Source organism: Poecile atricapillus, chromosome 1 (assembly GCF_030490865.1).
Source record: "Poecile atricapillus isolate bPoeAtr1 chromosome 1, bPoeAtr1.hap1, whole genome shotgun sequence".
NCBI classification, from domain to species: domain Eukaryota; kingdom Metazoa; phylum Chordata; class Aves; order Passeriformes; family Paridae; genus Poecile; species Poecile atricapillus.
The window spans coordinates 135,647,807-135,665,522 of record NC_081249.1 but is presented as its reverse complement, the minus strand read 5'-3'; the positions used below and the strand labels follow the sequence as shown (position 1 = coordinate 135,665,522).

At 36.9% G+C, this 17,716-nt stretch overlaps 1 protein-coding gene across 10 annotated transcripts in view; it reads right to left on the bottom strand.

The window, feature by feature from the left end:
* The window catches only part of CHID1 (chitinase domain containing 1), a 100,980-nt gene that overhangs the window by 66,956 nt on the left and 16,308 nt on the right, over nt 1-17,716 (bottom strand). For all 10 annotated transcript variants that reach the window (XM_058845197.1, XM_058845123.1, XM_058845192.1 and 7 more), the window contains one exon: nt 14,463-14,555. In XM_058845197.1, coding sequence (XP_058701180.1) covers nt 14,463-14,555 — 93 coding nt within the window. The remainder of the gene's footprint in view (nt 1-14,462; nt 14,556-17,716) is intronic.

The window sequence follows — 17,716 nt, the reverse complement described above, 5'->3', positions numbered from 1 at the left end:
GAGGGATGCCCTGGGTGGCATGGCTGGTGACCCCAGCCACTCAATCTGCAGCCCTGGAGCTCCAGCTCACTGGATTGTCCCATGCCAGGACTCACTCCCTGGGGCAGCACTGTTCCATAGTGCAAGGGGACTGGGGAGGCCACACAAGTGATGGGCCTGGTGACACTGCCCTGACCTGACCCTATTGGAACTCAGGGCAGTGGGATGAAACCAGTTTCAGCTACAGACATCCTCAAAGGGTTGAAATTCCCCAGCATTCCTGCTAGAATCAACTCTTGCTATTTAGAATCCATGGGAGTTTTCAGTAACTTGGACTGAACAAAATACATGAATGTGAATTACAATCAACTGAAAAACTGAACTATATAAGTTGAATCTACAACCAAACCTGCTCCTCAGTGCATACCCGAATGAAACAGACATTCAGAAGAAAGTAAAAACAAAAGGCCAAGACTGATTTTTCTGGGATTTCTGAAAGCAACTGAAACAATTGCCTTACACTATTAACAAGAACCCCTTTTTTATTTTTTTTTTTAATCTGAGATACTTGAAGGTTTTTTACTATTAAATGGGCCTTAAACTTACTCAGCCAATGCCTCATAGTTACAGGTTTAGTTTGCACTATTATTGAGAAAGCACTGGAGTTTTTAGCTCCTTTCAAAACAGTTTCAATGTGGCAGTGCAATATTAAGCCTCAACCTATGCAACCAGGCATTATATTGTATTTTTATGTCTTCTTTACCCAATATGCTTTCCATATTTTCCTGAAAGAGCTTCTCTGGCAATGATAAATGCTCTGGTGAAAAGCAGATGCAAAGCTAGGAAGTGTTCAGACTTGAGTCATCACTCAACCTTTCCTGACTTTCAATTCAGGATCCAAAAATTCATCTTACAGTTCATGGTCTACTTTCAGTACAGGGGATGTGGTTTATTTGCCTGGCAAGCACATTTCAGGCAGGGGAAATACCTAAGCAAGACTATACCAAGGCAAAGTATGAAGTGCAGAAACAAATCTCCATAAGAAAAGACATCAAAATTATGACAGGTATCAGTTCTGTCACTTAAAGAGTGACCTGAAAATGCTTAGACACTGGTAATGAGGATGATATAAAATTCCACAATAAAAGAAAAATAAAACTGTATCCTCTATCTTATATAATTAATATTTTAAACTAACACTTTAGTGTTAGTTAACACTGGTGAATGTGTTTTCCTTGTTATTGAAAAGGAAAAGCATCTCTCAAAGAAATGAAACTTTATTTTTTCTTCTTTCTGGCTTGAAGCAATTATTAGTATGGAATGATATTTATCCCATATTTTTCAATTTTCTGTTTTCTAGAAACATCTGTAGGATATTTCTAAAATACCAGCCAAATGTAAACACTCAAATTATCTGGCCCAACAAGACTTTCTAATGGATATAATATCTACTCTTTATGGTATTTTTAAATATTTATTAAAATGTGTAAGAAATGTGGACTTAACCCTGTAAAAATACATACCTGGAATTTATCTAAAAAGTGTCTGTCACTCCTGCTTAGCATTTAAGGGACAAGGCACCATACATCAGGAATTCAGAGAGGTGGTTTTCTACAAAATCTCTACAAAAATTCCTACAAGTAGAAATTATGAGTGCAGGGAAATTATTAAGGATAGAAAACAGGGCATGGGACTGCTGGATGTGCAGAGAGTGGGTGAAAGAACAAAAACACACTGCAAAGAGAAAATGAGAATTTTCCTTTCCAGTTCATTGCTGCTTTACCTTAAGTGGGCATTTTTTATTCTGTGACATATTTTCCTTTTAACAAACAGTAAAGAAGCTGCCTTACACAACATCCACAGAAATCCTTCCCGTAAAAAGCCTCAGGAATACAACATAATCTTTATAAGTTCTCCTCTTCAAGTAAGAGAGTAATGGCAACCTGGCAAAACTCACAGAAGGAAGATTCCCCTGAGAGCATAAGTCTTATTTGCACACATTCCTGAGAATTTGTCAACATTTCCCAATGGCACACTGCCACATGTATATAAAAAAATCCCTATTATTGGGACAACATCACAGACTTAGAAGAAACCACCTGTTTTCCTTGGTATTTCCACATACCCAGCTTAGAATTCCACAGTCTCTTTTCACTATTCTGTTTTTTCATGTCTAAAAAAACTGTAGAGGGGTTTTTTCACAGCCTGGAAGGTTTATTACCTGAATCTTGCAAATTACGCACAGTAATACGTACCAAAATTTCCATTAATGCTTTACTGATAAGTATTTTTGTATGATTCTCAGTTTGTAGTCTTTCATATTGAAAGACTGGAAAAAAATATTTCAACAATTAAAGCTGCTTTCACTTACTTTCAAATCAATCTACATTCTCAACTACTTCTTGTCTCACTACAATTACTCTCAAAATGAAATAAGGAGAAAAAAGGTCTTTTAACTGACTGCTATTCCCTGCAAGTTCAAACTGCATTCTTGTAAGGTTACCTCACCTTCACCCTCCTTTATAAAAGAGAAGTTTCCTGTATCCTCATCTTTGAATAGCCTTCATAATGGAAAACTGATTGATTTTCTGTTTCCACTATGATTCTATTTCAGAAGTCAGCCTCTCAGTAATGATTTAATTTTCTTGTCATGTGTAATTTTTTGTAAAGCAACTGTTTGCAAATCTTTCTTCACCACAAGATATTATTGGTTTTCATAGCTCATTGCAGATAGGAGCATTATAATATAATGGTACTGCATTTTATGAACACAAACCACTGAATTCAGTTAATGCACAATCATTGAATAAAAAATTTACTGTTTCATGCTGCATGAAGTCTTTTCTATAGAAAATAGAAGAAAGAGCTAAATGTCTACCCTGTTCATCACACAGTTACAGTCATTGATAATGAAACAGTCAAATGTGTAACCAAGTTCAATCTGAATCCATTTCCTTTTCCGAAAAAATCCTCTTGACAGTTTTGTAACTACCCTTTTTCATTTTAGGTTTTCCAAACTCTCAGGAAGACAGCTCACTGAAGTAATTTTTCACTATCAGTACTCAGAAAACAATTCTACATGGATCATGGTTTGCATGTTTTGCAACTGGATTTCTGTTGTCCTATAGAAGTTTCATTTACAATGCCCTCTTACAGCTGGGTCTTGGGGGAAAAAAAAAAGATTTTTTTATCTTCATCTCTCCAGCTATATATTTTCATGAAGTAACAGGAACCTGACTATTAAAATTCTATGTCTATGTCAATTTGGGTTGAAACTGGTCAAATGCCAAAGAAGCTTTATCAGAGAGATGAAAAATGTAAGAGAGAAAGCATACAGACAACTTGTTACCTCAGAAATCAGGCTAAAAACAGAATTAAGGTCTGTCTACAACAGCACTGTATGAAGCAGCCAAGTCAGCAACAGAATCTTGAAACAATACTGCTGTTCAAAGCCATGAACAATAATTACAGCTCTAATCCCTGCTGTCAAAAGAACACAACCATACTGAATGTTTAACCAACAAAAGAGAGGTCCTCAGGTAGACAAAAGCAGATTTACTACATAGTGGTGGATTAATTCCATGCAGCTAGAGATTGTAAAAAACACAGCATGTTCTCCATCTTTGACCTCTCTCACTCAGTGCACACATCCTCCTAGACAACAGGTTAAGGATTTTGCAGAGATGTATGTTGCTCAGGCATTTCAGAAAATGTACATGCTTACTGTAAATTCAAGTATCTTCACCAGCCTTCAAACTACAGATTTCTTTTTCTCTAATTCCTTTCTAAGGACAAAATGTTGCAAGAGGTGAAGCATGATATAAACACAATGTCTGGTCATGTGGCCTACAAATCCAGATCAGTACGACAAATCAGGAACTGTCCATTTCAAACCCAAAAACATCCATTGAACCACACTCATAAGGTCAGTCCATTTCAGGAGAAACAAATAACACAAATGCCAAGTTAGTATAAATTTCTCCTCCCCGCTTTTTTATGTATTTAGCAATCACTATACAAAAGTCTTATACCTCTTAAAATAGAATTAAAAGTCAAAGTAAAAGGTTATTCCATAAAACAAATGCAATCACCTCCAGTCCCATACTCTTCCAGTCATGGTTTTTCACCTGGTTCTACTTAGAGAACATCCTCCCAGTTTCACACAGTAGTGTTGGAACAGATGAAAGCAGAAAAAAAGCTGGAGGTTCCCACCCCTCCCATTTAAAGCCCATCTTAACATCTCCAAATCACATTTTGCTTACAGAATATGAAAGGACACCTTATTGTTAATAAGACAGAAAAATGTTGTCTCAAGAGACACAAATTATAAAAGAATGAGCAAATGAAATAGGAAAATTTTAATGAAACACAACAGTTTAGTAGTTCATTTTTAATGAGTTGGAGCAGTCTGAATATCCCAAGATAATTGCTTTAGCAAACCTGGGCTAGACATTAGGGAGAACCTTCTAAAGATGTAGGTAGTCTGGGAGTTCTGATGTCTATTAATTTGTAGATTTTAAGAGTTTGCTAGGTAAACTTCTAGTAAAAATAACGTAGTTATAGTTTATTTTGACAATTTTTTATTTTATTATTTGCACCTTACAATACTATACTACTATTCTGAATAGTAGCCTAAATTCCTAAGTAAAAACCTGCAACCCTAATTCTGCACTGTCTTTGTCTGGGGCACTTATTTCATGATAGCAATGTTGACACTCAGATGCCTTCAAAGCATAAGGGCTATCTGTCTCCTATTCACAGAAAAGGTCACAATTTAAAATAAACAAACATCTCTACTGAAAACCACAAATCACATTACTGACTGTGTTCAAATTTTCTCAATGGCAAAAATCTCTTAACCAAATTCTCAGATAGGAAAGATTAAGATAGGTATTTTAAAACCAATAAAACCTAGACAGCTTGACGAGCAAGAAAATTATGAGTGCTACAGATTCACAACACAAAAGCCCTAGGAGTTCATACACTCTGAGCGCTTCATATCACTGGGGGACTGTGAATTTTAACAGACTGACAAGTGAAAAACTTGCTATATTTTTATCAGGAAGCAGAATGGTATCTCTGTATCTAATGAATGTTTTGCAGAACATTATGGGCTGGCACTCTTCTTTAATACACACATCCCATCCCAGCTGTTGTCTTTGCAGTCCTTGCTCTCCAAATAGGGAGAAGCATGGGATCTGTTCTTGCCATGGACTAGCCTACTAGTTTTCATGAAGCCAAACTAATTACCTGTGGCCCATCTGGTTTAAACCAGTAACAGAAGTCAAGAAGGGGAAACATGCCAAGCAATATATGTCCTGAAAAGAAAGCATGAAATCTCAGCAGACGGCTAGTGACAAATAAGCCTGAAAACTGCTCTCCTCAGAACTGAGGCATGCTGGCAGACCAGTCACTTACAAATTCTTAAGTTACTTGAAAAATACAGTGTATCTAAAACTCTGAAGTCAACATAAAAAATTCACATTTCACAAAACCAGACAATCTGACTACCAAAGAAGAAAAAATTAATTTTGACACTTTGTATTTACCAGTTCCATTTTTGGGAAGGTCAACTGTTCTCCTTTCATGCTGTTTCTGTTACGTTGCTTCAGTCTCTTCGTAGGAGCCATTTAAGAAGGACTATGCACAAATGAACATCCACTGTGTCACCATTTGCTTCTCCTAATTTCCAAACTATTCTAGTGCCTTTCATGCCAGGGCTTAATGCCCAGGCAAGCCATGCTCCAATAGCAGAACATCATGCAAAACAAGCTTGTACTCTGGAGCATATGAGCCTGATTTAAAAACTCTAACATACCAAATGTAGCCTTAATTCCTCCTTGCATAAAATGCTCACCATTTTTCTTCTTTGTTTTTTGGAAAGTTTTCCAACTTAATACTGAAACTTATGTAGTAATTGCTCTACACCAGCTGGCTCAGAATTGGTAGAGCTACAAATGACAGATATGCAGAGGAATACATTCCATCCTTTCTTCTCTTTGACTGTTGTTAGCTGACCTACAGATTATTTTAATGATTCTCCCTGGTGGGAACTCAAAACCAGATGTGTGCACTTACTTCAGAAGATGTCAGCAGAGTCAGACCTTTGTTGCATTGATTTTATATTGTAAGGTATTGTCTTTAAAAGACTCAGTTCTAAGAATAGATTTTATCCTCTTGAGTCCTTTCTGAATCTATGCAAAATGCATGGAACATCTCGTGGCTGCAGTCAGTGCCATGCTGTACTGAGCTGGCAGCCCAATAAACAGCAGCAAAACCAGGGAAGTCATCAGTGAGGGAAACATGTAGTTTAGAGCCATTAACAAGCATCCAGATTTACTGTAGCTAACAGAATTCACTTTAAAAAGAGATGCAACTGACAGACCTATACTTTGAGCCTTTATACAGAGAAAAACATGAGCCCAGTAGCATGACTCTGAGCAGGGTTTAATAGCACCACCATAATTTGAGGACATTATTAAACTTGCTCCAGTAACAGTTACTCAGAAGTAGACAGTAACAATTTCCTACTGGGTTTTCTGTTCCACTCAGTATAAACTCATATCTCAAGCTGTATCTTGCGATTCAAATCAAACATATTATAACATGTAATAAAAATGAATATACCAGTCAGTTGGCCTAGACAGACCTCATAACAGTGATTCTGTGCCTTCTTGAGTGCTGAATTTCATATACAGGGCCCAACTACAAAATCTCTTGATATGTAACTGCACTCTCCATATTTCTGACAGTCTCTTTTTTTAGGATACTCACAGGAAGATGGACAACTATGGGAACAATGGGGGCCAAAGTGTATAACCAACTGTTATTACCACACCAAATATGAAACTGTGCATAGTTAGCTTTCAGATTTTCCCTCCCAAGTCCCATTTTCTGTATATTGTCTAAAAAGACTGTCTTCCAGCATCAAACTTCCTTATCAGCAACAGCAAGCATGCAGAACATATTTGGTATATACTTACTAACTCTACAATAAATAAACACTTGTAATTTTTAGAATATCTTGCTTTTCCGTATTTGTCAAATTGGAAGGAAAAGTAAGAAATATTAGACATGTGGAAAGCTCAGAGAAAGCAACAGTATTAGTGTTTCCATCACCAAGATTAATCAAATATGATTATTACGACCAGGTTTCTCACAAATATGTTAACCTTCCATAATTTTAAGTGCATGTATTGGTAAAGCAGAATCCTACCTAATAAATAGTATTCTACAAAGTTGGTTTTCTAATAAACTGTTATTTGACATAATTTTATAATTGAAACTTCATCTGAAACAAGCAGTATGTTTTCTGCTGGTTTGATCCCTGGCATTCTTTACTTACCAAAAGTTCAAGGCTCTACATTCTGTTCCATATAGTCCTTCCTGAGAATGATGTTAAAAGTAAGTCACAGTTCCCATTTCACTCCAAAACAGACACGTTAGAAGCTGCTTATATTTCATTGAATTTGTTTACCATACATTATCATAAAAATTACCCTGCTGTTTACTTGCATATTGTACATCAGAATTGCTACTTACTAGAAATACTTCTAAGGAAAACAGTGTGTATATATACACTGGAATAGTAAACCAACAAATATATCATTCAGTATACACAAAGTTATGGCAAGGCAATTGAATCTGCAGCAACTTCTAAAGATGACTGACAGATTACTGACATAAAATAGAAATAACATTACAAGCGTCTGTTCATAATCAGTTTCTAAAAGATCAAAGCTGCTATTTCCTTTATCACATCTGCAAAACACTGGTCAATTGCAGCATCCATTAGGCTGAGCAAGTGTGAGGTCAATGAGCAGTTATTCGTTGTGTGCTCTTCCTACTTTGCAGAAAAATATGTATGTATATTTATAGGAAAGGCAGAAGAGAGCATGACAGCACAAAGCAAGAGGAGGGACGAGATGTCTACCCTCCTGCCAATCTTTCCAAGAGGCAGAGTAGCAAAACTAAGCTGGTATCAACAGCTACTGGATAGCAATAATGAAGACTGCATAGATTCTGGTGATTTTCATTGCACAGCAGCTCTACAAAGAAAAGGCTGAAGATACTTAAGACAGTACTTCACATCCACAATGTTTTTGCAGCAAAAATAAAGCATAAATAGAGCAGCTAAAATGTTAATTTTGGTCAAGTGGAAGTTTAGTGCTGGAAAATACTGATAATACATACCTATAGAAGTTTTAAGTAACAGGAAGAGAAGCTGTAGATTTTTTTTCCCTTACATATGCAAATATGAAATCCAAAGTTGGGGATGCTTGCTGTATTTTGCTGAGACAAAAATATACATTATGTTCAAATATTTGAAGAGAGAAAGTAGTTTGGGTTCCTGTAGCTTTAAAATGAAAGCAACTGCACTACAGCTGTGCATCTCAAGAAGTCAATAAAGACAGAATTTTTTCTAGAAGCTGTGAGGTTAAGTGTACCTTTTATCAGGGAGAAACATGTTTGGTTTTAATTTAAATACTGCTTTGATATATGCTATCAGAAACTAGCCAGGAGATAACAAATTATTCTAGCTAAACTGTATGTAATTTCCCAATAGTAGCATTTTTTGAGAATGTCATAAGGACAGTGATAGCTCCAGTCGTTTGTTTACTTTACTTCACTTTTACTAATAATGCCCAAAACCATGTCCCCACATGGTTGAATGAAACCATCTTGCTCACTGACCTCTGCTTTGTACTGGCAGGCATGTCATTAAAACACAGCTAAGAACAGCAGCTATTTTGCATACAATTACTTAAATCAAGGATCAAGGTTTGACATATCTAGTTATTATTACGCTAGACTTGATAAAATTACTGAAAGTATAAAGCTACTTTGTGTTACCTGAGGCTTCTTAAACAATTGTAACAATCTTTTTCTAACACTGTCTTCCATGCATTTTAATTATGATTGACACAAACAAAGCTCCAAAGTTTTAGAGATTTTTCAGCAGATTCTTGATATTCTTTCTCAGAAATGCAGCAGTAGCTACATCTGTAATTCTAAAACTCTTAATAGTGACAAAATGGGGAAGGTGGGGAAATGACAGGGGAGACACAGCTGCTGCAACAGGCAAGAACTTGTCACCCTTATCCCCTATCCCTTAAGTCACATGTTCAGTCAGGTGGAAAGATGATGGGGAATCTTCTGTGTCATGTGCCCTATTTGCCTAAAGGTCTCTACCAGGGAAGACAGGGTGTGATTCCTGTAATTCATTTCTCCCTTGGACTCCTGGATACTCCTCAACCAATTCACCTCCTTGTGGAGTTCCCTGAGGGCTTTCCATTCAGGAGACCCCCTTGAGCAGCACACTAAGAGTGCTCCACCATGGAGCATGCTGACAGTGCAGCCTCTCACCTCAGCACCTGAATTTCCTTGCTTACCCAGTTTACTCACAGTTCACTTTCTCTCATTTACAGATTCTGTACAGAATAAAGAGATAAAAGAATCATCTGCTATTCAAGAAGCAGCTACTGTCTTGTAGCCTGAAGAGAGGTGTGTCAAAAGGATATCCATCACACGGGATAAACTGCCTAGTGCATATCCTAACCATCAAAATGTCAATAAAGAGTATAGTATTGCATTATGAAGTGACACAACCAAGGCCACTTATTTCTACTTTGTCCAAAGGATTATACTTCAGGGGATGATAAAAGTCCAAGGAAAGCCATCACTAACAACCTAAATACAGAGTTATTTAACACTACGTTTAACAAAATGAACAGCTTTTAATGAGTGTATACTGAGACTTTACATATTTATATCATATGTCTAAAGTCTGTAATAAATTACAAATGCCAGGAAGGCAATGGTTATGCAACCATGGATAGATTAAGAACCCCTGTGAAGACAACACTGTACCTACAGCTTCCAGGAACTTTTTGTCTTTGTTCTTTCTCAGGACAGCCAAAAACAGGAACACTACTGATGCTCCCTCCAATGATAGCTTATGTAAATAAACTCAATTTTATTTACTCATTGTTTTCTTGACAGTAATTGGGAAACAGTGGATAAAATGGTTGCTGAACCTGGACAAAACATGCAATAATCTAGTCAGATGAAATTCAATTTACCTGCAGACAGAAAAGAGTTATTATATAAAGTCTCACTTTTTGCTTTGAGAATAGATCCCTAATATTATAAATAATTTAAGTACAGAGAAACAAAATAACCAACCCAATGCCTATGACTACAACCGAATTTCAAGGTCCATTTGCCATATTTATTTTTCTCCCCCAACATAGTTTTGCAAGTGCATATTTAGGCATAAAGGCAGCTCACTCCAGCACAGCTATCCTATTTAGAAAGAGGCTTGTGAAATCATTATAAAAACATCCACACATCTTTCCCCATTATAATTTCTGCACCACAATAAAACACTGAATTGCATATATTTAAAGCAGGAATTTAATCAAGACCAGGATTAGCAGGACCAATGGAGTTACTCACAATCAGCAATGGACAGAATATGCCTGGCTACCCACTGACCTTATAGAAATGGTACCCATAGTTTATACATGCATCAATGTCCATGCATGTTAAAAGTAGTAAAATTCTAACTTTTTGAGACATTCTGTTGAAAGACAAAGTGGAAGTCTTCACCAAACCATCTGCTTTAGCAACCACTTACACACCACTGCAGTCCTTGCACATCTCTTCAGGCATCTGCAACTGCAAGACTCCAGTCCACAAGGGAGAATTACACACACACTTCCCAAAGAACAGCTTTTGGCTCCTGCTGTTCCTTTCTCTTGTAAATCATTTACATTTGCAGGAAAATCATGCAATTCCTAGACATCAGGTGGATGAAAACTATCTCAGTCTCTGTTTTTCATCATGGGAGCTCTACATGCATTCTCTGTGATAGTAAAGCTTGCTAGAGAGATTCCTGCCTCCCAATCAGCATCCAAACACATTCCCAGCTCTTGATTACTCTTGATTATGCCAGCTCAGCTGCCTCTGGTTAATGTTGTAAAAAGCTATAAAACGTGTGGATTTAAAAAGAGTGAAGTTTTCTTTTAGTCCAGAACATTTTATAAGCAAACCAAAATCCAAAGGCACCACTGGAACCTTCAAGTTACTACAGCAAGGTTCAGTAGAGGCTCAGTCTCACTTTGTTTTTGTTGCAAAAGTTGAATTTGAGAAGTTAAACAGATGATCCAACATGTTTTCTTCCTGCATCCCACACTCGATCTCATGTGCAGTGTTGCATTTTCCAGACGGGTTTTCCCTCAGCAAACTAGTATTTTTAGCTCTTAAATGTCTCCTTTCAGATAACATTTGCAGACAGACTGCTTTGATCTTAATGCATATCAAAAGACTCTAAATTACAAATTCCTAAATAAACTGCTTACATTTGACTATGCTCTCTTTAAATTTTAATCAGGGTAGAACACAAAAGGGACAGTGTTTCAGCTCCTAACATCCCAGTTGGGTAGAATGCTACACATACAGCTCATGTCTCCTTTATCAGTCTATTGCCAGCTGCTGAACTCTGATATATTATTTGATTCTTGATGGCACTTATTTCCATGCCTTTTGCTGTATTTTTGATTAACAGGCTAAGTGATTCCAAAAACTAAAGAACATAAGATGCAAAAAGCCTACTTTCAACCATGTTGAAGTGTTAAAACCCAAAGTGAGTTTTAAGACACAAGATATTTAATACACAGTAGGAGGCATTTTTAGTTCAAGCCTTGCATCCTATAAATCAAACATTTTCAAGTACAGCTGCTATCCAAAAAGTCAAGTAAGGCAGAAAGAAAATTTCAGAATTCTGATTACTTACATCATTAAATCAAATATACTTCTAATCTTTAAAGTATACATGGACATTGTGTTTTAAGATGTTTCTGTAAGTTATGAATCTATTTCAACAACCTATTACTCAAAAACTTAAAAGTGTTTTTTCTAGTTAATGCAGTAAGAACACATACATGGAAGACACAGACAGTGGGTTATGCAAGATTATTGATTGAAAAGAATGTGATTATTGAATTCTCCTGGGCCATAAAGGTCTATGGATAAATCTCAAAAACTTTAGGAATGCATAAAGATATATCTAATTGGTTTAGAGGAATGAGACTTTATGATTCTTTTATATAAATTACAGCTGTTATTTCTCTCAGCTCTTCTACAAACAGGCCATTTAGGAACACCCATGTAAATGGGTACATAACGGGTAATCAGAATGTAAAACTTATTTCAGGTTACAAATTGCACTTTAGATAGGCATCTCTTTCCAGCTCTAATAGTGCATCCCTAAATCCCAGCTCAGAAAGGTTTCAGAACCGTGACCTCACTATTGTGTCAATATGCAGAACAGCAGGAGGCAGCGATGAACACACAAGATCAGTGTGTTGTTCAACAGAGAAATAGTCCTGAAAGATAGTTACCTTAAAAATGCGAATTCTGGTCCAGGCAAAACATGTTTAAGAACACTGCAGTTTTACAGAGGCTCCAGCATCTTGTTTAGGGATTTAGAAAAAACTGAGGGTAGAGCCCCAAATGACTTACAGAAACAAAGATCCCTCTGGGTGACCTTGGTAACATCAATAGGTATCACAATGAACAGGAATGTTGAGGTTTGTGCTATTCTCCACTTTCTCCCTACCACCAAAAGCACAAATGCACTTCAACCACAAACATCGTTTATAGCAATTACTTAAATTCTACCAGAGCATGCATTAGTATTTTAAAAAGCATCTGTGTGATGCAGTGACTGATAAGGCATTTTAGAAAAATGTTTTAAAATGTTCTCTTTTGCTTCACCTGTAATAGACTAAAATTAATAGCAACAGAAAATTACTTTTTAAAGCAACTATCAATTGGGATGAGAAGTAGGACACAAGAGGGCAGCATGAAAGATTGGAATAAATGACAGACAAGAGATAAGACATAATAATTTTGCATTATTTTTCATTTAACCAAATAGAAGAAACTCAAAGTACTTGTTAGCACCACTGAAAAGCCATGTGATGCAAAGGCATACCAGCCCACAATTTTCCAGAGAAATCTGCAAGAAATTAGAGTATTAATGATCCAGAGCCAAGCTAAAAAGCGTAGGTACTTGAGGTATAGAAAGGAATCTCCTCAAAATGCAGCTAGGCCTTCAATTAAAGGGCACTGAATGGGTAATACTTTACAAATGTCTACTTCACCAATTTACAAGGAATTTATTGTTTTCTTTTGCCAGTTTTCAACACTCTGTTTCTCTCTCTCTCTGCCTATCAAAGTTGTGTTGCCAGCCCCACACAAAAGCAGAGGATTTTTGCATTAAACTAGCTACTTCTTGCAAGGATATTAATCATGCAACAGAGGAAAAGATAAAGAAACAAGAAATACCGTCAAGTACATACTTTACAGAAAATACACTGCAATCAGATTTCAGGCAGCTATTGAAAAACAAAACTAGGTAGATATTGTTCTGGGCTTAAAGTCTTAAGATGGTAGGAAGTACCTATATTCAGGAATTAGTTTGGATGGGGTTACACTACTAACCTACAGAAGAGGTGACACTGGAGTTATAGGGCAGATGTTAACTGATCTCAGCACACAGACAACCTTTTAGTCACCTGCTACAGGATCCTTGAATCTTTTCAGCCATATGCATTCAAGTCTACACAGATAGCTGTAAGCAGAAATGCTTTATTTCCCCAACATGCTACAGGACCTCCACATAAAACTCAAGAAAAACTTGAGGTCATTGAAAAGTCCAGCCACAGAAGCAACATTTACCAGACTGCTCAGGCATTCAATTTTCTCAGCCTTTTTGGCACTTTGAAAATGAATGTACACTGAAAGATGTGACAGCCTACAAGAAATTTAGGAGGATGTGCAACACTGTCCTGAAACTGTGCTGTTAAACTGTCATAATCTGTATTGGCTGTGAGCCTATCCATACTGCTGTAAAGCCCAAGGTGAGAAAAATAAGAAATTGTCAAATTTTTCGTTAGCTGTTTACTGATTTTCCTTTGAAAAAGTACCTAACAATGCTTCTCTGTTTGACTTACATTACTGAATCTTCGTATGCAGGCATAAGGATGCTGAACAGATTAAAGAAAGAAAGGAAACTTGGAGGGGGAAAAAATAATCTTTCATTGCCAACCGTGCACTTGCAGCTGGGAAAGCCAACCACATCCTGGGCTGCACCAAGGGAAGCCAGCAGGTCAAGGGAGGGGATTCTGCCCCTCTACTTGTTCTCCTAACACCCCAGCTGGAATGTGGGGGAGAACAAGGTCCAGCATAGCATCTCTCCTTGTTGGCTCCTCTATCACATCAAAAATTAAGACGTATGTATGAGTGCATATAGTTACCAAGACTATTCAGTGCAACATCCATGGAGAAAGGACTACCAATCAAACCCAAATACCTATTTCTTCTTTTAAACTGCACAGCTTTAAACAAAGCTTTGAACTTACTGTTTATCAGACAAGAAAGTATTTCGCACCTGGAAACTAAATAGGAATACTCACCCTGCTGCAACTGCAGGAGGGATGACCAGTATGAGTTTAAGTTGTGCTTCATGGAGAGCTTCAGAAAGGTGAGTGAGCAAGTGAATCAACTCCCTGAAATATAAATATACTATTAGAGGGAAAGACAGGAAAACTGCTGCTGTATATTGACAAGAAAAAGTAACAGTAGTAATAACTGAAAAGAGATGCAACTGGCAAGAGAGACAAACACAATTTATTGCAAATGACCATAGCAGAAAAACAACAATTAGGAAAAATGATTAGGTTTATCCTCTTTAAGAACTATGAACACTGCCCTGCTTGAGACAGTCTTAGTTTTATGGGAGCTGGTGATCACCCTGAGGTTCTAAGTTTTCTTAGTTTTATTTTAATCTAACTATGCACTGTTAGCATGTAAAACAAGCCAGCATATCTTAGCAGAGCAGGTCACCTTGAGGTCATTTTTGGTGAAAATAAATAGATCAATACACTATTCTGAAGAAGCAGCTTTTGATGAGATTAAAGTTGTCACTGTGTTGCTACACACAAGAATTTGTGAAGATGCTTTCATAGCAAAACATGTACTCTTCAAGGGATATTTCCTTGAACACTGAGACCTGTGTTTAGAAACATTTCTTCTGCTGCTTTTATTCCTGTATTAATAATTCTTTTGTTTCTCCATACTTCATTGTGTACCTACAAAATACATGTTTGACAATGTCATATCTGGAAACAGTATCTTCTGTCTGCATCATTTAAATAAAGACTTCCACAAAAGCTGATTTTCATATCCGTGTTCTTAGTATTTCAATAGGAAAATAAACTTAAAAATTCTTCTGCAAACTGCTTTTAGCACTCCTGACTGGAAGGGAAATGTTAATAGAAAACTCTTCAATCAGAACAACAGCAAGCAGAAACAAAGCTTAATGTCATCTTAAGAGGAATCCAATATTTCCTTAAATTTGCACTACAAACATGGCGCTTCTGAGTGCCTTTCTGAAGTCATTTGATTTTTCAGAACAAAGTTAACTTTCCTATTTTTCAGCTGGTCAGGAGGATTCACAAATAGTCAGATGATAGTAATACAGAACTCTAGGTCTGTTTAGGACTACACTTAAATCAGAATCAAATAGAAATCAACTTCAACATCCATTCCAGGAGGCTAAAAGTGCTTAAGCAGGAAAGGCAGAATAGACAAAAGCCATGACCCAAGGTGTTTGCTCCACTTAAATCATGATTAGACCTTAACTCTCAGAAACAACATCTTGGTACTGCCATGCCTTTCAAGGCAGTATAATCCCTGCCCTGCCATAAAAAGATATTTTCCTGGAGCTATTGATTTTCCTATATAATTATCCATCACAGTGATTATGCTTGATTTCACAATGTAGACACTATCCAAAGGTAACCAAGTATTTCCAATTTCCCTGAAATGGTTTGATGCCTGATGAAAACTTCCTAGGGCCTACAAAAGCCATTACTCTCAAAATCCTGGCAAACAAACAAAGCACATTTTATCACCTTCCCAATACCAGCAATATGTTGTGCTTACAATTTGAGAGCTGGCTGTGCTGAACGGCCCTTAACAATGAACTGTCACACTGCCACCTATATTTCTCTGGGGGAAGACATGGGATTACAGAAATCAGCTTTTGGTCTGTTTGCAGCATGTACTTCTACCATTCTTGCTCTGGGAAACCAACAGCTCTCCCTCCTGTTACTTTACCATATTCATTCCGCATCTGGAGTATGCCACTATTCAGACAAAACAATTATATCATATAAGAATCCTTTTCCATAGGAATACATTAAAAAATTACAACACTAAGCTAAACAGACATTTATTGATACAAACATACACATTACAACTCCCACATGACATAATCTTATAAAAAACTATAATCAGTATTAAAACTAGGAAAGCAAGCTTTCCCACTGATTTGTGTCTTGTGCCTTTTTAACTAATTAGTCCCAAAACTGCAATATAACTCAACCTTTATTAGATGTCAGAGATGCTATACATAAGATAAATTTGACCAAAGAATCAATTCCTCTCGCCTTGAGATTATTCTACAGTGTTCATCAGCAGGGATCTCTTTTCTTTGCCTGGCTGCCTTTGTTAGTTGTAGGAGCTTTGAGATGCAGAACATTGCAAAACATTTGCTGACTTTAACTATTAAGAATATGAAGGGATAAAAAGAAGAGTAGGATAGGACCAAAGAATCTAGCATAGGTACAGAACAAGACAACATCTTTTTCATTTAGAAACAAGGTTGACACCCTCACTCCATTCTGCAGAGGCAAAAACTGATCCACAGAGGCAGTGACATAACCACAAAAACAGTGACTGCACAAAAAAGTCATATTTTGAAACATACAAGTGTAGAACCATAACCTACAACTGTAAACACAGGACAGAGGATTTGTGGTCTGAAAAAAGGGGTGGAAATGCAGTTTGGATTATTGGTGCACTGGGCACTCTAAAAACAGGCTACATCTAAACAGCTACTTTGTACACTCCCCCCTGCAAAATTCAATCACTATAGATCTGGCTAAAAAATAATTACCTTCAACTTGAAGGAGGTCAAGAAGAAAAAGGACAGCTGGACAATTGCAGATTTTTGCTCAAGAAACCCAGATTAATATCTATTCACTAACCTGTCAAGTCAGGGTTTGGAGCCCTTAAAACCTTCTGGCAAATCAGGCAGGATTAATGGCTAAAGACTTAATTCAGGCTCACTTCCATGTGCTGGCCAAGACAGATGAAGTAAATCAAATGTGCACTCCTCCCTCTCCTCCAAAGAACAATAGCAGAATGTTCATTTATTGTGCTATAAATTAAAACCTTACTGTGTCCCAACAGTGTTTTCCAGTGTTTTAAATGCAATATTCTTCAATTGGCAATTTTGAAAGAAAAGCTAGTGACATTTTAAACATTATAATGAGGTACAAGAAAGTAAGAATAGAATCAATCTTTCTAAAAAAGCTTCATTAAATATTTACCAGACACTTCACTACAGTCAAGTTCAACTTCAGAGCAGCTACTGAAATATTGGCAGCTATAAGATTCTATCTTGAGCTAAGTAAGGTCTACTTCATTCATACTGTTTCAAGCCTTCTCTTATCACTACTATTTGGAAGGCCAATTTTCCAAGCATTTATGATTTCGAAGTACCTTGTCCCCTATAAAGCATGCAGACCTCCAAATTTTCATCACCCAGAGTTTGTGGCAAGCTTATTTTTCCAAAAATCACTTTTTCCAGCATCGCTGGTCT